This window comes from Cebidichthys violaceus, unplaced genomic scaffold (genome assembly GCF_023349555.1).
Source record: "Cebidichthys violaceus isolate CVI_PGR_0920_01 unplaced genomic scaffold, fCebVio1.0.p SCAF_11, whole genome shotgun sequence".
NCBI lineage: Eukaryota > Metazoa > Chordata > Actinopteri > Perciformes > Stichaeidae > Cebidichthys > Cebidichthys violaceus.
In genome coordinates, this window is record NW_027176274.1 from 10,492,661 (window position 1) to 10,514,667 (window position 22,007).

General features: G+C 38.8%; 1 protein-coding gene across 3 annotated transcripts; it reads left to right on the plus strand.

Moving 5' to 3' along the window:
* Window positions 1–3,488: 3,488 nt before the first annotated feature.
* Window positions 3,489–21,882, plus strand: itga6a (integrin, alpha 6a). Of its 3 annotated transcripts, XM_068704471.1 has the most exons (26): window positions 3,489–3,751; window positions 11,245–11,369; window positions 11,480–11,559; window positions 11,672–11,933; window positions 12,120–12,251; window positions 13,111–13,324; window positions 13,549–13,742; window positions 13,823–13,917; window positions 14,377–14,504; window positions 14,583–14,672; window positions 14,764–14,825; window positions 14,911–15,080; window positions 15,915–16,058; window positions 16,162–16,277; window positions 16,512–16,674; window positions 17,642–17,728; window positions 17,811–17,890; window positions 17,981–18,058; window positions 18,142–18,244; window positions 18,334–18,510; window positions 18,617–18,706; window positions 19,283–19,390; window positions 19,482–19,580; window positions 19,680–19,805; window positions 20,385–20,505; window positions 20,977–21,062. In XM_068704471.1, the coding sequence occupies exons 1-25, from the start codon at window positions 3,549–3,551 to the stop codon at window positions 20,490–20,492; spliced, it is 3,234 nt and encodes a 1,077-aa protein (XP_068560572.1). In that variant the 5' UTR covers window positions 3,489–3,548; the 3' UTR covers window positions 20,493–20,505; window positions 20,977–21,062. The 3 variants fall into 3 exon arrangements, with proteins under 3 accessions (XP_068560572.1, XP_068560563.1, XP_068560579.1); XM_068704462.1 differs by lacking the exon at window positions 20,385–20,505 and having other exon boundaries at window positions 20,977–21,882; XM_068704478.1 differs by lacking the exons at window positions 3,489–3,751; window positions 20,385–20,505 and adding an exon at window positions 11,084–11,138 and having other exon boundaries at window positions 20,977–21,882.
* The last annotated feature ends 125 nt before the right edge of the window (window positions 21,883–22,007 follow it).

Consider the following 22,007-nt stretch of genomic DNA (forward strand, 5'->3'; position numbering starts at 1 on the left):
AAAATCTAATAATTTCAGCATGAAGGTGGAAGGTTGGTGTAATCCAACTATCAATAATAATTAACTATTCACATCTCAACAGAATCTGATCTCATAAAATCTCATGTTTACTTATAAAAAACTAAAGGATCGGAAATTTTGTTTGTAGCTAAATGGCTGTAATTGCAATGTTCAGAAAGGCAGGCTGAGGCTAATAATGGCATGCTCATAAGTATTACATATTTATATATAACTTTTCTGCAAATACAATTCTTTTTATAGAAAGACACATTTTGAACATGCTGTTATTGTGAAAAACGTATAGATGGTCTAGTTAAGAATGCCAAGGAAAGAGGTTTCCCATTAACTAAAACATGTTGACATTAAAAAGTTTGAATAAAAACAGTCTCCCTGAATATGAGAAAGACTGTTTCTCTGATTAAGACTAGGATAATCAATATTTAGCTTTAACTATGGAATATGTATGTAGGTGGCACTAGAAAAAGGAATCTAAATCTTTACCTACAGATAAAACTGAATATCTTCACCAGTGATTTGACGAGGGGGCCACACAGACCTTTCTGAAGTCAGCGTTCTGCTCATTCAAACGTGAAGCTAATCTGTGAAGAAAGGCCTCGTCACCTGCAGGAGTCCACCTGTTAAACCTACATCAAATCTCCGGTTTCTCTATTCCCACTGACCTGAGACAATACGAGACCATTGAGCTTTACCTCCTCTCGCAGCTCGTGTTACACAACCACCCAGGGCAAAAGTGGACATGAAAGTGCTGTTTGGGTGGTTGGGTGAACCCAGGTAAAGGCAGCTACACACCTTTTTGCTCACAGGGACACACACAGACCACACTCATAAGCAATTTCAGAAACCATTATTTTGTTCTTTAGATTTATCAATTGTGCCAATAGGGATCTACAGTTTTGCAAGCATACCAGGATATGCTTTATTTTTTCTTTCCTCTATATTGCACCTGTTCCTATAATAATACACATAAAGTATTGCAATAGGTTATTTACCATAGCATGCATGATATGATGTGTATCTGTCCATGTAAAAACTTTGAGTTTGTTGCTCATCAATATTACTGCAAACTATCAAGAATAACTATATTAGTGTTAATCAGAGTCTAATTAATATTTAATTAGAATGAGGGATATCATTTATTTAATAATAGTGAACAGTCAAGTGAAATGGGATGCTTTAGTATAGAAAGCAACAATTGTGTTTAAAGTTGAGACCGTTGTCCTCGACAGAGACGGGGAAGCTTGTTTGTATGAATGAGGGGGCGTATCCTTATCAATGAAAGAATTATCTTTCCTCAGTGAGGAGCCTGTAGAAGAAGGTCAATGGGCTGGTTACATCAGTGAAGAGGCTTGTGATGATGCATCTGATGCATCCGTTACCAAACCCACAGCAACAGAGATGCCATTCACATATCTCACACCAGAACCTCCCAAGTCATTTGCTGCAATTAGGAATGTGGTTAAGACCACCACCCCCCTCAGCCACTGCCTGCCTGCCTGCCTGCCTGCCTGCCTGCCAACACACACACACACACACACACACACACACACACACACACACACACACATGCTTTCTAACTTCAACAATGCCCACATTGTGTTGTGCTCTGCTGAGGCATTGTCAGCCAGGCTGATTCAAACTTCACACCAGCATCAAACACGGGCCGATACAGTGATAAAAGTGAGGAGGCGATACAATGAAGCTGTTTTATGTTTCCTGCAGGTTTGGCTGGCTCATATCACTGCTGCTGGTGGGTGGAATACTCAAACCTTTTGCCAGCTTTTCAGTAACTATGGGGATGATCCTTAAGGAGAGTTTGTGGAGGTGTTTGTGAAAGCATTTCTTAAAGATCATAAAACGCTTTAAAAATGAAATCAGTGTTGGGATGTCCTGAAGATCTCTCATGTGTTTCATGAACACAGAACCACAAAACCTTTTTCTGTACAGTTATTAATTATTTATGAACATGGTCAGGTTAGCAGGTGTTGTTGATGAGGGCGTGCGTTAATATTTTATTAATTCATGAATGGATGATCAACCCCCAAATCAGAGTATATTTTCTATGTTCAAGTAGTCACACAGTGATTTATTGGGAAAATCAGGGTTTTCCCAATAAATCATGACATTGACTGAAATTCCAACCCCTCCAAAGATAGTTCAGCCTTTTAGTGACCTTCAGCAGCTTGTCTGGCTGAATCTGGGAGGTTTATTTGTCCAGCTGAGTGAAACACTTGCTGTTTATCTGCGTTCAACCAACTGAAATAGCAAAACAACCTAATTAGTGTGGCCTTGGCTGTTATTTGTCTTATTTTATATAACAGCCATACTGTATGCCAGAAAAGTGCCCTTATGTATATAGAAACATAAGCTACTCAATGTTAAAATACAAATTTCATAATTTGGTTCTAATGGCATTACTATTTAATAACTCCTTAATAATAAGGAAAATTATAAAATTGGCCATGAATTTAAATTGTAATATATGATATAAATGTAGATAAGATTAGATTTTGATATTAATTTTGTCAAAAGCTATTTTAGTGTTTCTCAAACATCTCTGACACAATTTTTAGGTCTGAAAATGATCAACAACTCTGGAATTTAGAGAGCAATTAGGAAGCAGTAGGAATTTTAACTCCTTTCATACGTGAGCCAAAATTAACTAGTCAAATAGATATATTGTATTTCACATATGAACTAACAGCAGTGAATGAGGATGAGCTATGAAGCAAAGCTGCGAAAAGTCTGGGCTGTTGAATGGTTGTCTGAGTAGAAATGTTATTCTGTATGTGACATACTAATTTTCAAATTTTAACATGTGGTACAACTGATTATATGGAAATTATGATACATTTCATAACTGTTGCCTCAAACAATTTAGTTCAGCTTAATTCAAAAATACCTTATTTGTATATAGGCCCTTTTTTTCACCAGAAGAGATTTTGACATGCCAGACAACAACGCACAGGTCTAAATGAAAAGATTAATGATGCCTGAATTATATTTAGCTGCTTCAGTTTCAGGCTCCTGGTAATGTACATGCTGGCTCATTGTTAATATTATTTATTAACACCTGAGCGTTTCATGCTCAAGTCAAAATATTCTGTTGAAAAAGGCCAATTTGAAGCAAGCTGGTTTGCAAACATTACTCATAAAATCACAACAAACAAACACATTAAAATCCAGATTATATTAGCGTAAAGATACAATGATAGAATGTAGGGCCCAACAGTGCATACAGTGTATAAAGGCACATAAATGCATTATATATTAATCATCTTTTTGCTATTATCACTGGTTTTATGTCAACATGGCTCAAATATATATGATCAAAAATCCCGACTGCTCCTTTACTTCCCTCATCGGTACTGTTCGCTGGTGACCGAAGGGAGCGCTGTGGAGCGGGAGCGCAGAGTCCGGCGGGGGAACAACCAGCCTTCAGTTAATAGAGACCGGGCAGAGCGGAGAGGAGCAGCGGGGTCAGCGGCTCTACAACTTTGGACTACTGCACTCACCTGGACAGCGCTGCAATGCTGCTGCTGCTGCTGCTGCAGCGGGGAAGACCCGCTGCTGTTTATGCTGCACTTTTATTTTATTCTCACTTTCTGGAGCCAACTTTGGTGCTCGCGTTCAACCTTGACACCAGTCATGTCATCAGGAAGGACGGAGAGCCGGGGAGTCTGTTCGGGTTTTCCCTCGCCATGCACCGGCAACTCAACCCGGATAAAAGAATGTGAGTGGTGTTCTTTCACTGTACACCTTTACTGCTCTATTGGCTTTCATCCGCCTCTGATTGTAGTTTAAACGTGCACCTGACGCGTAAGATTCCTGTAAATTACTGACAGAAGTCAATCTTAACTCTTCATCCTCATTCTAATTTCATTGTCTAAATAAGTTTTTCTGTGCAGGAAGCACATTATGTATTAGGGATTCTGCCTTTTCAAGACACATTGATTTGCTGCAACAACCTATAATAATACTGTAGTGATTTTCTACTAAAGCCCACAGTGTTTCCTCTCGTGTTTTTGTTCTAATTTTCAATAGCAGTCTCCCCGTGGAGCTTTGAATATAAAATGGTAAGGAGTCTAAAGACAACAAGTGAATGCACAATGGTTACAACTGTGATGCAAATGTGCCTGTAAGGTCAAACTGAGAGGAGAGCTGTAATGTTGCAACTGTTCTCAAAGAGGTGGTTCTCTGGACAGCATGTGAGAATTTGCTGCTTTTTCTAATTTTGATAAGATTGTAAATTGAACATCTTTGGACTGTTTGTGAGAACAAACAAGCAATTTTTAACCAGTTTCTGATGCTTTGTTCACTAATAAATAGAAGAAGAAATTATTTATAGATTAATTATTAATGTTTTAGCCCAAGATAGATGTATTCAGTGTAAGTGTTACATTTAGATTTGTTTTTGTTAATATCTGTAATTTCCCACTAATGAGTGGTGTTTGTTGGGGTTCTCTGTAAAACAGTAAGGACTAAGCTGTTGTATTCCCACACAAGTTTTACCTAAAGTGTGTTTTAAGAAAAGTACTAAGAAGGAAGTACTAAGAAGGAAGGAAGCACATTTATCATTCATGCACAAATTATTCAGGGCCCACGTTTTGTAATTGTGCCAAAAACATGTAAATAGTTTCCTTTGATCAGCCCTGAGGGAGCAGAAAAGACACCAGTGTATAGTGATCCCGATCAACCTGCCACACAAGTGTAACGGGGGTGAAGTGAGGAGATGGGGGGGGGGGCATTGGGCTGCATGCAGCAGGCACAGGGTCCTGCAGCAGCATGTTGAGAAACAGAGAGCATGGATAAGGAGCTCTGATAACAGGACATGGAGGGTTATCACATAGATCAGGCTTAACTTGTGGAATTTTATCTTACAAGTGTTTTGACTAATGTGCAAAGGCAGCTCGTGGTGTAATGAGTGAACTGGTCAAGAAAGTTCAAAGCTGTCATTTCTTTCTTCTTTTTTTTTTCTTTTTTTTTTTTCCAAGGATTCTTCCGTGCAATGTCTGCATCCTGAAAATAGGCACTTATACATTTGTCAGAGTTGCCAAGTGTAAAGAGAAAGTCATATTTGTTGGACAAACAGAGGCTTGAAATGTAACACTAGCCTGATATTTGGTTTTCAGCCAGTAAAAGTAAGAGGAGAGTGAAGATTCACCTCGCTTACATGAGGATCTATGAGGAAGCTGCTCCAGTTTTAGCAATCATACTACACAAAATCTGCCAACATAAAAAAAGCTGCTTCTCAAGAACTGAAACAAACAGCATCCTTACATAGGTTTGCAATTTTTGGCATATGCTTAAGTTAGCTTAAAGCTGCTACAAGGACCTTTCATTTTGTGTTGAATTTGGCAGTCCCTGTGGACAAAAGTGGTGGTGCTTCCGAGCATCAGATTCCCTTTAGAAAACCTCTATTTTTACTGCAGCAGGGTCTGACAGTCGGCCCTGTTCAGTTCTGGTTCTGGTTTTCCTGCGCCTCTCTTCTCTCCTGCAGGCCCAGCAATACGGCTTAGGCCTCCAGCAGCATGGTGTTGGCTCCCAGCGGGGACCGACGTAGCAGTGAGGCGAAACTCTGAAGCTGAAGGAGTTTCTGGTGAACCTGCATGATTTCATATCATTAACAATAACTATACAGATATAGCCAATCGTCCTGCTGATGGTCTTGTTAACTCATATAGAGGCATCAGTATAAAATTGAGATTGACTTCTTAAGACGTCACCTGTTTCTGGGAACTTGAAAATGGTCACTGTTCTATGATATTTTATAGGCAACAAGAGCTTCAACCAACCAAAAAATTTCCAAAAATTGTGTAAAAAATGATTCCAGAATTTCCTGAAGCCCAAGGTGACAAATGTTCTTGTTGTCTGAGCAACATTTCTGACTAATCGTTTGAGCTCTACTGACAGTTAATTGCGTAACAACAAAATACATAAATAATGAAGTCAATCATTAGTTGCAGCCCTAGTTCTCATTGTCCGCATTGTTGTCCTCTCACATCCTGGTTGAAAACACATTGAGTCTGTGTTACGGTATGAAAACGCTGCACGTTATTGTAACCGACAGCGACTCCCCCACCTCAGCTCCAAATCCTCATGTGACCCTGAGATTTTCAGCCAGCCGAGTCAAGTGAAAGCTCAGTAGAGCACACAGAAGTAGGTAATGAACAGCCCCGTCTAACTCAAAGCTGTGAGGCACATTGTAGCCAGCAATGCATCACACACATCTGCATCTGTCTCTTTTGTGCTTAATACGAAAATGTTTCTGATGATCACTAGCAGCTGTAAAACTCTACTCTACCGGCTGTCACTGCGTATATTAATGTGATAATAATACATTATGTGTGAAGAGAGAAGTCTTTTCTAAACACTGAATATGTTTGGTGAGCAACATGTGTGACTAGTAGATCGATTAAATTCCTCTAATGTGAAACCCCAACTGGCCTTTAATCCCTTCAGAGCTAAAAGCCAAAACCTGCCCCACTTTACTGCATTTAAATTGCATTTTTTTTTTTTTTTGAGATTACAGTGATTTTAAACTCATATTGCTTTCAACCACGTGTGCCACTCTGTCTATGTTGTTCCTCTAATGGGTTCATTGAAAAGCAAAACTTGGCTTCTCACGGTGTTTATGGTGCTATTACGCCTCTCACTGGTCTGTGATGAGTGGAAGAAACAAGGAGATCCATGTTTCAACATGAGACGGAACAAAAACGCGGCATTGTGCAAAGGAGCAATTGGATGCCCCCTCCATGAATAATGTGTTGGGTTAATGATGTGGATATAACATCCTCTGAATGAAACCAGAGAAAACGGACATTTGACTGGACATACACGGCCATCTGTGCACATGTAACCTGATAGATTAAACTTATCAGTGAACCATCAGTCGAGACATTCCAGTCAAACTTCCCACTGACGTTCAAGAGTGATTGTGTTGCTTAAAATACGGTTAGTAAACAGTTAAAATAGGCGACTTAGTCTTTGTTTTAAACTTGATTCTTTACTTAAAGTTGGTCTGTATCTGTAGTGAATATTCATGATTTATTCTGTGATGTGTACCCAGCCAATCACAGGTCAGCACCAATCAACGTGTGTGTGTGTGTGTGTGTGTGTGTGTGTGTGTAAACTGAAACAGTTAGAACAGCTGCAGCAGTTCTTGTGGCTTTGAGTGCACAGCTGTGGAAGCACTGGACCACATCTGTTAACAAAACCAGTGAGCTCACTCTGTAAACCCACACCAGTCACTGTGTATTTCCATTTACGCTGCACTGAAAGACATGCTGCATGATGGGACGTGGCTTCACGCTGTAGCCTGGCTGTTACTGGGTTCAGGCTCTGTAGTAGTTGTAGAGTAAAGAATACAGCCTGCAGTTTTATAGTTTATATTATAATCAGAAACAATGCATTCATTTCTGCTGCAGAAAGTAAAATGAAATACAGAAATCTAGTCTTTTTTTCAAACTGAAAAACCTGTGTCTGCTATCGGGCGTGTTGCATGTAAATGTCAATGTTACCCGTCAGCTACTTGCTAAATTCTACAGCTGTCACTTTCCAGAGTAGCTGTGCTGCTGAGTTGGAGGTGTTGTTACGGTCTCTTCATAAATCTGGTGTTGTTCTGCATAAACACCTGTGAAATCTACAGGGCTGTCCTCGACCCAAGAGATTTTTAGTCGACTCACATGATTAGTTGGTTTAATCAACAGATCTGTAAAACTGAGTTTCTCCACATCGAATCACACAAAAGCACCACTTTAAATCTTGTGTTTACCAGAGATGTGCTCTCAAGTTTCTTGGAAATAAGTCACTCAGCATGAAAAAGCATAAAGAAATTAGTTACTACCTAATGAAGTCTTAGTCGACCAAAACAATCGATTAATTGACAAAGAGGGGGCCGCCTGAGAAATCTAAATATGGTTCTAATTAACAATTACTTTCATAAAATCTGCTGATTATTAGATGTCAGAAATTTGTACAATCCTCTACGAAATTCCCCACAGTCACAGGTGACTTATTTCTATAGCTTGTTGAATTTGACAAAATATATTCTGTTTGCTACCATATATGACAAAGAAAAGCATCAAATCTTGACTGGAGCCAGCAAATGTTTGCCCTTTTTGCTTGAAAAGACGAAAATTATGTATTGATTATAGAAATAATTGCTGATTAATTTCACTAATTGATAGACAAATCAATTGTTGCTTTAAATCTAAAGCAATCAAATATAATTTAATGGTTCAACTCTGAGGTAATTTCTGAGGCAGTAGATTGCAGTGGTGTTGTGTTGGAAAATATTATTCGGTTTGTCTCATATAAAATAACAACGTTGTCAATGTTTTTCATGTTCTGCAGTTCTTATAGAGCTAAACTACTGTCACTCAGAAGCTGAAGTGTCAAACTGAAGCCGACTTTGTAAAGGCTCTTGTTTGTATTTGCATTTCACTGGGTTTTGTTTGAGGAGAGGATTTGGTCTTCAGTCTCACATCAGTCCTCCTCAGTCACACGAGTCCTTGTTTAAGAAATGAGGAGCCACGGGGCCGTCCCAAGGATCAATAGGTTACTGAGGGAACTGCAGAGTCACAGGGAGGAGAAAAGGGTGGAGAGGATTTCCTCTCAGTCCTTTGACAAAATTCCTACACTGAGCTGACCAGCCTAGCTCACACGTGATAGTGCAGCTAATAACTGTGACGTATGCTATTTGCAATATTTCTCCCTTCACGGCAAATGAAATTTCAAACAAAGAAAAAAAGTCTTATTTCGGTAGTTTTGACAATCTTATTACAGTAATTATACTATAGTTTAGTGTGAAAAATCTTAGCCTTATCATGCAGTTTTTGTTCTGGGTTCAAAAATGTATTTGGGCTAACCAGTCATTAGTGACTGAACATTTTTAAGTCTTTTGACGCAAGTCCAAACCAAACCCGAGTCAAGTCTTCATAAGAACATTGCGAGTCATTGAAGTCTTTCAGGTCATTTCTAAATTGTGTGTTACGGTTTAGATCTTGTTGAGTTGTTAGATAGCCATGACACAAAGTCTCTTCAATTGATATGAATGATAATAAAGCAGCTATGCAAGTTTGGCCCATTACTGTCTTATTTATTTAAAACAGTGTCAGTTGAAAAGATTAAAAAAAAGTTTTTAACCAACTCACAGAGCTAAATTGCGTTAGCTTAATTAGCTAGCTAGCTACGGCTGATAAGTCTGACAGAGACAGTCGTCATTTCAGCCGACAAAAATTGGTGGTTGCCAGCTAGAAGTGGGATGCCTGCTTTTGTTTGTTCGACTGAAATTAAGGACCCAATTGTTTAAACAGTTACTAAGAAAACCGAGTGGCAAACATGTCTCCATTATCATGTGAACCGTGTACAAGAAAAAACAGTTATGGGGATTAGCTAATGGCTAACTGCTGACAAGATAAACAACAAGATGTCATGGAAAATGAAAGGTTAAGTACTTAACTATGAACCAAATTGTGAAAACATAAATGTTGTCTAATATGAGATGATTTCATCAACAAGTGGACTTTTATTCTATGAGAGATTTTTTTCTGTTGTTTTCTCAGTATGCACGATGAACTCAACACTTTTCAGGTGTCCAATGAAGTAAAGGCATGTGATAGTTCACAAAGAGAAATAAAAAACTATGCCTGCTGCAACCAAATTAGATTATCGTGTTGTTGAGTGAGTCATGTCCCGAGGCATTGATGATATTTCATTCAAAAGTACAAATTCACAAATATTGTGACTTTACTTAATTTAAAAGAGAGATATCTTTGTTCTTGAATTACTGTGTAAAAGAGAAGTTCATAAGTAAATTGTTCCAGTTGCTGCAGTCACCCAACTAGAAACACATTGCTTCTGCATGCTTGCTGAGGCTGCATGATGATGTGGGTTTAGCGAAGAAGTTGTCGTCAATGAACTATGGTTGATGTGAACATGCTCCAAATTGTCTGCTTCACTGCTTCTTGTCAGGACAGTTGTCTACTGTCCCATTCAGAAGTTTTGTTTCTTATAAACTACAACAGCTTTTTGTACACAACCATTTTACATTTTTTTAAATCATCCTTCCTGCAAAATATGTGCATTAACCAAGGAATATATAGAAACAGCTTTATGTCCATTAATATTTACTATTATTAACTAATCGTACCAGAGGGAATAGAGCATTTACAGGCTTTGAAAGGACCTGCTTGAGTCAGAATCCTCTTTTAAATCTCTTCTTAAAACATACTTTTGTTTCAAGACATTATGCTGGGTGGCATGCTAACAGACTAACATAGAATGGGGAATATGGTAAACATAATACCTGCTAAAGGTGAGCCTGTTAGCATTATCTTCATGAGCCTGTTGATGTTGGCATTTAGCTGCCCAGAGACACTAGTGTGGCTGTAGACGCTTGTTGTTGCGCTTTATCCCAAATTCATTCTACAGACTTAATTAATGTTTTAACATTTTGTATAAAAAAAAGAAAGATCAACATTTTATACTAACTGGAAGTGACACAATGTGGGCAACATGCAGCGTCCATCAAACTGCCTGTATGCAAGTTAAACTTACAGATTTAGTCTTCCTTCTGTCTGGTTTGAGTATACCTCATATTTACAGAGTGAACACTAATACTACTAAACCAAAAATCTGCTTAGTATTAGTATGTAGTATGAATTTGGGACACACAGTTAATCCTGTTAACCAACTGTTAGTGGCTTGATTACAGACAGGAATCAGAGAGATAGGAGTAGGGGGTATGACCTTAACTATTAGGCCCTACTGTTCTTCATTCTGGTTGATACTGAAAATTATAGAGATACTTGCAGCTAAGCGACATGTAACTTGTTAATCTGAAACAAGCTTGTATTGTCAATTGGCTGTTTTTCATAGTTCTTCTACTTCTTGACAGTTTTTGACAACTTTGACAGTCGGATGGAGAAATTAAGAAACCACTCGCCCTGCCAACAGCAGCAACAACATGAGCTTTTCAAGATAACAGCCAGACGACATGTTGCACATTTTTATAGGCAGGAAATGCCATTTCTGTCACTGCCATTGTCGATCTTGTAGCTAAATTCAACAAGCTGCTGCCCTGGAGCTTAGAAAAGTAGAAAATTACTTTACTGAAGGTGTAGCAGACAGTTACCTCAGAAAAACCTTCTCAGTACATATCAATACATCTTGGTTTGCTTCAGAAAATAATAGTTTGATAAAAAAAAATTTTTTCTTCTTCAGGCTATTGATTGGAGCACCCAGAGCCAGAGCTTTGGGAAAACAGACAGCCAACATCACAGGAGGCCTTTATAAATGTGAAATCACTCAGTCCAACGATTGTGAGCGTATTGAATTTGATAGTGAAGGTGAGTTGTCTGTCTGTCTGTCTGTCTGCATATACAGTACAGTTTCCAAATGTATGAATATATGAATATAAATGCTTACATTTTTGTCTTGTGTTACTAAACTATGAAAGAGGATGTGCGTGTCGAGAACAAGGAGAATCAGTGGATGGGGGTGACGGTTCAGAGCCAGGGACCTGGGGGAAAGATTGTGGTGAGTCTAACTGAGCATGTGAACCAACGTTCCCATCAACATTCAGGCCTACTGTGGTCTTATGGGCTATAAAAGGTATGAACTTAAACTCAACTGTGTTTTGCAATTTTAGACCTGTGCTCATCGCTATCAGAGGCGCTTGTTTGTGAACACGCCTCTGGAGTACCGAGACATCACTGGGCGCTGTTTCGTCCTGAGTCAGGACCTGACCATCGACCCGTTGTCTGATGAGGATGGAGGCAACTGGAACTTCTGTAAGGGCAGATCCCGAGGCCATGAGATGTTTGGATCTTGCCAGCAGGGTGTGGCTGCCACTTTCACCAAGGACTACCATTACGTGGTGTTTGGAGCACCAGGAGCTTACAACTGGAAAGGTCATTAACTAACCACACACCCACACACCCACACACCCACACACACACACACACACACACACACACACACACACACACACACACACAGTGATTCACACCATTTACTGAGAGAATAAAGATTCAGATTCTGTTAAATAAGAAATGGAATTTTTGTGTTTTTTAATTATGAAATAAACATTTCTGCAGGCATAGTTCGAGTGGAGCAAAAGAACAACACTCTGATAGAGATGGGAGTGTATGATGACGGCCCGTATGAAGTTGGAGATGAACATGTTTTGAGCCCAGAGCTTGTGCCTGTACCTGCAAACAGCTACCTCGGTGGGTTTCTATGAACAAAACAGAACTATATTTGTAGGTAACTTGTATCCTGTTGGTTCATCGATGCACTGTGGTTACTTCCTCTGTATTGTACAAATTTGGCATGAGAATTGTTTTACTGAAGCATTTTCTAGCTTTGCCTCAACATTAGTGTTCATTATTGTGTGAAAATCTTTGGTATTTTACTGCTGAAGACAGATGACCAGAGGGGACATTTGGAGTTGAATTCAACACAACAGCTCTGCCATGAATTCTACCTTTAAAAACTTTATAATGTACAGTTTTTGTTGGAAATGCCTATTGAGGTGCATTTCTAATTTTTTTCCTACCGATTTAAAATTCACGCCAGTAGAAGAATATACCATGGCAGTTTAGGGCAAAATTATATTTCTAATCTTCACATCTGAAACTAATGACATGCTTGAAGCAAACATGCAGCTCAGGTTCTTGATTATATCTTTTAAATGAATCTTCACTCCCTTTGTTAAAACAAAAATTTCCACAATATTGTTACCAGTTGATTACATTTCCGGCTGGTAAAGACGGACATGACAGAAAAAGTTTTGGAACCGCTGCAGTAAACATCATTTTCAGTGACAGACATATTGTCGTTGATGCTGCACTAGTGACTCCAAGTGGTTCATCAGGGCAACTGCATATAGGTAGAATTACATTATTAATCTGACTGCCGCCCGTCTGAACTCCTCACTGGCAGGTAGGTGAAAAGAAAGTGCTGCACTGAGACATGTGGTTGTCTTTACCTCACTATTCCAAATTAGGGGACAAAAGGGGGTGAAACTCTAACTTTTCTTCAGTGTAAAATAAGATGTTTGTGTCCTACAACATCTCTCACACTAAGGATTCTCCCTCGATTCGGGACACAGCATCACCAGGAGTCGTGGCCTGACGGTGGTGGCTGGAGCACCCAGAGCCAATCACAGTGGAGCTGTGGTCCTGCTGAAGAAAGAGAGCCAAACCTCCTCCAAACTTTTGGTGGAGCACACTCTGCACGGGCCAGGACTCGCGTCCTCGTTTGGCTACGACGTGGCTGTGGTTGACTTGAACGGTGATGGGTAGGGAACTTTTCATCGTCTCTATTCTGCGGATACAGATAAGTAATGTTATCAGAGAAACTTCTGTACAATTGTGAGATTTTAGGAAAGGACCTGACTTACTTTAAGGTTACTTTATTATAGTGGTATCTTATTTGCTTGTAATGTATATATTCAATCAGTTCTTGATTTTTTTCATATTCTGTATGATACTTGTCCATTATTACCTCCCTTCTGTGCTTCAGATGGCAAGACATAGTTGTCGGAGCCCCTCAGTTCTACATGAAGGACAGAGACGTTGGAGGAGCTGTTTACGTCTACATCAACCAGGCAGGAAGGTGGGACAGAATCACACCTGTTCGTCTAAATGGGACCAAAGACTCCATGTTTGGACTGGCAGTGGAAAACATTGGAGACATCAATCAAGACTCATTTGAAGGTAATTTAGCGGCCATTTTGTAGCTTATTTATGTCTCTCTATCAGTCTCTGTCACATAAACTGGTTTCTTTCTCATGCAGACATTGCCATTGGAGCTCCTTATGATGACGGCGGTGCAGGAAAAGTCTACATTTATCATGGCTCTGCACAAGGAATCAAAACCAGCCCTGCACAGGTCGGCTTTGTGGAGCTTTGTGGCTGTTCTCTATATTTTCATATTAACAAAGGTTCACATAGGGATACTAAATCACTAGGGTTTGAAAGCTGATAATTTTTCAGTGTTGCGTTCAAAGCATATTTCTGCTGCCCCCATGTGGCCAAAACATCAGTTACTGCTGGTTTAAGCTCTGAAACTATTGCATATTTAAGACATTGATTTGTCTGGACCTTCCTGTGGACAGGGACTCACAACAAAGCTTTCCCCTGTGATGATCCATTAACCATTTCATTAGTATTGATACATAGTTTTGCTCTGGAACCCGGAGTTATTGAAGTACTTGCTGTCAAAAGTCTCAAAGTCATTTTGGCTCCTGATACTAAATATAACCCTTCAATGTTGTGTTATTTTAAAAATTAGCTGACCACGTTTTTTTAAGGCCTAATTCTTTCTTAAATTTGTCCTCCGTTGTTACAGATCCTTTCAGGAAAAGAACACAACATGCAACTCTTTGGATATTCTCTAGCAGGGAACATGGACTTGGACAGTAACTCTTATCCAGATGTGGCTGTGGGCTCTCTGTCGGACACAGCCCTGATCTACAGGTAATTATCATCCATTATTAAGTCAATTTAAACACTGATGATTTGTACCACAACTTCTTTTAACAACCTTTATTTCAGGGCACGGCCAGTCATTAGCATCAGGAGAGATGTTAAAATATCTCCACAGGAAATTGACCTTACAATCAAAACCTGTGGTAACAGTATTTGGTAGGTGCTCTAATATTCTTACATTTCAACAGACCTCATAGTGAAAGCGTCCTCTGTCATTGTTAAAAACAAATCCATGTCCTGTTCTTAGCTTCACGGTGGACGTGTGCTTCACCTGGAGAGCAAACACTGCATCTTACAACCCCAGACTAAGTAAGTGGGATGCAAAAAAAACCTTCTTTTACAAAAAATTTTTAAATTGTTCAGTTCATTTTGAATGCTTCCCTCTTCACTGCAGCTATCAGCTACTGTGTCGAGGCGGACGGAGATCGCAGGAAACATGGTTTGCCCTCCAGAGTGATGTTCCTCAACAACTCCCGCACTGAAACAGACTACCAGTTAAATGGCACCTTGGACCTCCGCGGCCAAAACCAGAAGTCATGCATCAAGATTACAGCCAAACTAAAAGTGAGACAAATCTCCCGCATACTTAAATCACATTCGTAGGATAAATTCTACTCAGAGAGCAACAGTTAGGAACAGTTGGAGTTAGTCTGCACTTGTTAAGCTCAGCAAGTACTGCTTTCAAAATATGTTGCTGCTAGTAAAACAGAGAGGTATATTTAGGTATTTTTGTGGCAACACATCTGAGCACACCACATACTATGTGTCAATAAATTTTATGTCACAGAAAAAATTGCTTTTGAAGTTGCAAGCTTACTTTCTTAGCTTCTTAAAACCAATCCTACACATATTAACAAGTTGATTAATCAATCAGTTGATCATCAGAAAATGAATCGTCCACTATATTTGACAATCAATTAATCGTCTCAGACATTTTTCAAGTTAAACATTATCTGATTAGAGCTTCTCAATTGTGAGGATTTGCTGCTTTTTATCTTATGTGGTAGTACATTAAATATATTTCAGCTTTTGATTGGGTGATATAATGCTTTAGAAAATAAAAAGATGTTGCCTTATTTTCTGACACTTATAGACCAAAGTATTAATCAATTAATCAATATTGAAAGCAACTCTGTTTCTGCATGTATGCAATGACAATAAAAGCCACAGAAACAAACAAATTATATATTTAACAATTCTAACAAAGGAAAAAAAAAATGAGGAGAGCCAATCAGGAGCCAGTAGTGATACAGACTACAGTTAGTATTTCCTAAAATGCTACAGCAAAGGATTGATTTTTGGAAAGTATAAACAGAGAAAGATTTTCCTGTACAATAGAACCCATGTAGAGCTAAATAGTATGCGCTGTACTATGGTGGCTGTGTCTGATTTGCACAGGACAACATTAAGGACAAGATGCGCAGCATCCCCATCGAGGTGTCTGCAGGAATTGTGGGTACTAAACGACAGAAGACGAGGAACGGCCTCTCTCAACTCATGCCCATATTAGACTCCTCTCAGCCAAACAGAGACGTCATTGAGGTAAACATTCGGACCACAACATTTATTATTAAGTTAATGACAAAAAGGTTCACAACGGAGCAAAGTTTTTACATGGTTTTGTTGCGATTTGTTGTTGCTGTAGGTCAACTTTGTAAAAGAGGGATGTGGAAGTGATCATATTTGCCGGAGTAACCTGAAGATGGACTACAAATTATACTACAAACAAAGCAACCTAGACGTGTACTCCCCACTGCCCATGTGAGTAGAATGTCATCTAGAAATTCTCTGATGTTACATTCACCAGAAAAATGACTGTAATGCTGCTCTAGTTACATGTTTGTTGCTCAGTGTCTGCTGGTAAAATGTCCACCATAACAGCTTGATAAGCCAATTTTAATATATGAAAACACAACTATATATTATATACCATAAAGGTGTTTTTTTCCCATAAAAATCCAGCTGAGGTGAGTGGTAATGTTTGTGTATTTGCAGCAATAACAACGTCCCTGCGTTCCATCTGAATTACGAGAGGAAGGACTTGGCTCTGCGTGTGACAGTCAACAACATGAATGAAGATGATGCATACGAGGCAAAGCTGGTGGGGACGTTCCCAGACACGCTGTCTTACTCTGGAGTGCGCTCACATCAGAAAACGGTAAACAAGACCGGGGGTGGAGGGAGACTAGAACATTTTACCCAAGTTATAGCACTGCTGCTGAAAAGACATTTTACTCAAAAGCAAGTCAAATAAGAATGAACTTTAATAGAAGTAAAATTTAAATTAAAGAACACAAAAAGGCTACAAAATGTGCAATATGTCATCACATTACAGAGTCCTTATCTCCAAACCAACAGAATATTACTTTTCTATTGATGACACTTTGCAGCCTTATCAATTATAATAAGCTGAACAACCTCTTAACTTAGTGTAGCCTCACTAGAATTATCCAGAAAAGATGACATAACTCAATCAATTAAACCCAACTGACTGACAATAAATTACAAGTTTATAAAACACTGGACACAAGCATTAATGAAATAACCTTATAGAATCAACAGCAGAATAAAACATACACCGTATATGCACCGTTTTAATACACTGTGTAGTGTAGTGCACATTATACGTACACAACGCTATCTTGCTCTTACATTTGTTGTGGTACTCACCTGTCTGAACGGCACTCTGTGAACCTCTGTGAAATTCGCGTGGAAGTCACCTGGAAGATCCACCACGGGCATATTAGCATGTTCGCCGCACCCAGAATGCACCTGTTTATGATGTAGCTTCATGGGTGCGTTTGTTTTGGGTCACGTAGCTGCTGTCCGGGTAACATTAGGTGCATTCAATCGGTCTCTACTCAAAAAGCAAGATTGAGCCTGAAAGTGCAAATATGATCAATATGACCCAAGTTTCACTCAAGTCTTAATTTACAATATTGACATGTTAGCATGCTATGTTAGCATTGGTAAACTGACACTAATTTGGTGTTATGTTTTAGTATCTTGTCATGAATAACAAATAATAATAAATGATAATAAATTGTTGGATGAGTGAAAAGTTGTACCTCATGGCAGCGCTCGAGGAAAAGTTATTACCAAGTTTTTTGATTTTTGTTTCCCAGCTGGAAAAGCCAATCATCTGTACAGCCAATCTGAACGGCTCTCAAGCAGACTGTGAGCTGGGGAATCCTTTTAAGAGAGACTCAAAGGTACGGACTAGTTTCACATGTCCATCTTGACACATAGCTGTTGTATTTCAAATGTGAGAGATATTTTGTTTTTTTCCCCCAGGCTACATTTTACATCATCCTGAGCACTGTGGGTATGACTCTCGACACCACAGAGATTGACATCGACCTGCAGCTCCAAACGTAAGTGTTGCTGCTTCCTGTATTTTCAGATAGGATTAAATTAACATGAATAAAAGTATTGCACTAAATCAGTGTATTTTTTTCTTGCAGTGCAAGTGTGCAAGAAGATATTGCCCCTGTTAAAGTGAAGGCTAAAGTAATCATTGAATTGCCATTGTCGGTCAGTGGGTAAGTGTGTGGAACTAATGTTTGACTACAGATAAAGTGCCTCCAAAAGTATGTAAATGAATATGTTTGCTTGTTTTCATCAGAGAAGCCAGCCCTAATCAGGTTTCTTTTGGAGGCGTTGTGAAAGGTGAAAGTGCCATGAAGACAGAAGAGGAGATTGGAAGTTTGATTACTTATACATTCAGAGTAAGTTTATTCACCCAACCTTTGATTTTGAAATCACTGCTGTCATAGAACCTGATAATCTAATCATAACATATTGGTTTCTCCTTCAGATTAACAACTTGTGGAAGTCTTTGAAGTCTTCTGTCAAAGCCTCACTTCACATTCAGTGGCCCAAATGGAACAAAGACGGTAAATGGCTTCTGTACCTGGTGAAGATCACTGCTGCAGGACCGGAGGACATCCTTTGCTCTCCCGAGTCTGAAATCAACTCTCTCAAACACATCCAGGTAGTATTTCTAAACCTTTACTTTCATGTACTCAAGGTGAAATCAGCACTGACCTGAAGTCTGCTTGGTTCCACTTTGAAGTAATGAGAATCAAATGTACTTTCAGGGTGCCTCTGCGTCCAGGACAAAACGTGAAATCGGAGAAAGAAAAACTTTTGGCAAAATGTCGTCACTGTCAGAAAAGAAAAAAGTTTTGGTGAGTCTTTGTATGGATGTATTCAAATTTGTTCATAAACAGTCGTGAAATGTAGCTAGTTACATTTACTCAAGTACACTTTAAGTATAAAAGTGAGGTACTTGTGCTTGAGTACTTTCTTTTCATGCCCATAGTTACTTTTCAAATTCAGATTTATTGCAAAGAAAACATATGAAGAGCTTCTAAGATACAATGTGTTAAAAATTATACTATACCAACAGTAAATACAAGTACAGCTGAAATGATTAGTCGATTAACTAATTAGTCTATTGACAGAAAATTAATTGGCAATTATTTAAAAATATTTTTTTATTTCCTGGCTTCAGCTCCTTCAATAGATTGGCTGCTTGTCCTTTTAATTATTTCAATTTATTTCTAATAATTTTGAGGTTTGGACTATTGGGCTCTTGACTAATTGTGATTGTGCATTTATTACTATTTTCAGTCAATCAATGAGTATTTTTTACAGTGTACTGATAGCAGTTCAACACAAGTAAAAGAACTAAATATGTCATCCCATCACAGTTTATAAAGGTGTAGATCGCTTTGATGTGTAATGGACTCTCTCCTCCTCAGATGTGTGACAGTGAGATCAAATGTGTGGTGCTCAAGTGCCCCCTTCAGGGCCTGGACGGTACATCACTTGAGCTGAGATCTCGTCTCTGGAACTCAACCTTTATTGAGGTGATACATTGTCTTTCAGTGCGTTCCATGTGTCTCATCTGTGATCTGGAACGACTGTCTGACCTGAGCGGCTGCTTTTGTTTTCACACAGGATTACGCCTCTATCTCAAACTTGCACATTGTTGTGAAGGCCTCCCTCGTCCTCCACACTCAGGCTAAAAACATGATCCTGAGAACTCCTCACACTGATGTAAGCAGCTCAACAGCTACCAACATCTTATTCACGTTTTGTCTCGGTCCTGACTCACCTGGTCTCTTGGTTTTTCCTCGCCTTGGTGTTTTATTGCAGGTGACAGTGTCTGTGTCACCTGAAGGTGCAGTAGCACAGCACAGTGGAGTTCCCTGGTGGATCATACTGGTGGCGGTTCTTGCAGGCATCTTGATTTTGGCTTTGTTGGTGTTTCTGCTCTGGAAGGTGAGATACAGGGATGTTACACCTTCATATCACACATGTTTATAATCCAGGATAACAATAGGAGATAAACATAAACCTCATTGAACTGCTTATGTTAGATCAGAAGACACAAGAGTTAATCAAAGAGGACTTGAAAATTAATTTATCCACTTTGTTTTGGGGGTTTTATTTGCAGGTTACAGATTTGAAAATAATAGAATTTTGGATCTTTTTGATTCCAAGTTTGTGTCAAAATAATCATTATTTGAAGGCGTCATTATGGCTGTGGTAACCGTTCTTTTTTGACATAGTATACTAAACAATGTGATTAATTGGGAAATAAAGAACAGGATATTAACTAGTGATTGACATTATACTCTATAATAAAATATATATATATGTCATAGAATACCTAAACAGATGCTTTGTTCATAATGCATATATTTAGTTTTGGTGACATTTGAGCATCAACAGAATTCTCCAGATAAAGTATTAAAACTAAGTACTAAAAAATGCATTTTCTCTGGTGTTTTGATGGAAGCCATAACAGCTATTGACTATCATGTCACTCTAAGCACTTCATCACTTGCTCCTCCTCAGTGTGGTTTCTTCAAGAGACCATCAAAAGACCAATACGATGCTGCATATCAGAAGGCAGAGATCCATGTTCAGCCGTCTGACAAAGACAAGCTCTCTGCTGAGGCCTGATTTATGAACAGGGGTAAAACAAGCTGTCAGCATGGAGTGTGACTACTGCAGTGACTAATGAACTCACTTTCCAGCCAGCTGACTTCATGCAGAAATATTCAATCAGACACATAATGTAGTTAGCGGATGAAACCTTAACATTTACATTAAACAATATAAAAAGTAATGTATTGATGAAGTGCTTAAGGTTTCTGCTATTCATACAATATGTGTCTCTGAATTTTTTCCCCCAAAAAATCTTTGCATTTTCTTACCAACAGGCTTATTATTTTAATTTTTTTGGTAATTGTTCTGCTCTGCAGGTGCTTTTTCTGACATCGCTGTGACTGCTTGGCTGTTTGAAACGTCCAATTAAAAACCGCAACGCATGCTCAACATTGCTGCACATCTCCCCTCTTGCTGTTTACAGTGCGCATGAATATTTCTGACATTTATCAGTTTTTAATAATGCATCTTGTTTGTTTTTTTAAATCTCCCTTCCCAGTGTGGATTCTTTAAACGCTCCAAACAAGAGGACAGCGTCCCTCGTTACCACGCAGTGCGGATCAGAAAGGACACTGCTGAGTGTAAAGATGGGAAAGTCAAGCTTGATCCTTTTGAAAAAAAGCAGTGGATGACAAATTGGATGGACGGTGAAAGTTACTCATGACTTAACGTTAAAATGATTTTTACAAACAGCTTTAACCTGATTTCTCGGATGAACTTTGTCTTTTCTTGTTCACTTGGAGAACATCAGTGATTTTCTTTTTTCAGGATTCAGTTGAGTTCATGTCTTTGAATTTTTACACTGTATGGATGATGAAATGTTTTTTTGTACGTTTTGTATATATTTAAATACTTCTGCACACTGTATATTTATTTTTTGATAAGAAAATAATTTCATGCAGCCAAAGAGTTTTTTTCAGTGTCATGTGTCAGAGGAAGGGCGGATATTACAGTTTCTGTGGCGTTGTAACGTCTTAAAAAAGCCAAAAATCTATGCAAGGAAAGTGCACCTAGCTCAGTATTATCTGAATAGGAATATGTATTCTTGTTTGCTGTTTTATGTCTAATTTTTTTACATTTCAACAAAAAAATCTGTCCTTTTGGAATGACTTTTAGGTACATTATCATTTCACAATAATTAACGGAGCATAAATGAGCACAGCTGACTCACATTGCCTGCAGAGGTCTTGTCCCTCCACTTCTGTTCGTTGATTCTTCACCTCTTCTCACTGTTGTGGCATCAGGTAGCATCCACTGTACTGTAGGTCAACACTGAATCAAGACTGTTCTATGTAAGGAATCCAAAGGGAAGATGGTCAGTAGAAACTGCAATGTAAGTTTTATAGATTCAATTCAAGGTGAATGACTTGAATTGTCAAGTGTAATAAAATGCTTAAACATTGAACGCTACTGTGGCTTTTCATTACCATTAGAAGTATAATCATAAATAACTGTAGGGCTGCACCTGATGATCATTTTTATACACCATTCATCTGATGATTCGCTTTTCCGTTGAGTCTATAAGCCAAC

Excerpts from the sequence above, each read along its gene's own strand:
- itga6a (XM_068704462.1), top strand. The coding sequence starts at position 3,549 with ATGCTGCTGCTGCTGCTGCTGCAGCGGGGAAGACCCGCTGCTGTTTAT. Across the intron at positions 16,675-17,641 it reads TGCGCTCACATCAGAAAACG|CTGGAAAAGCCAATCATCTG; the intron begins GTAAACAAGACC and ends TTTGTTTCCCAG. Across the intron at positions 17,891-17,980 it reads ATCGACCTGCAGCTCCAAAC|TGCAAGTGTGCAAGAAGATA; the intron begins GTAAGTGTTGCT and ends TTTTTCTTGCAG.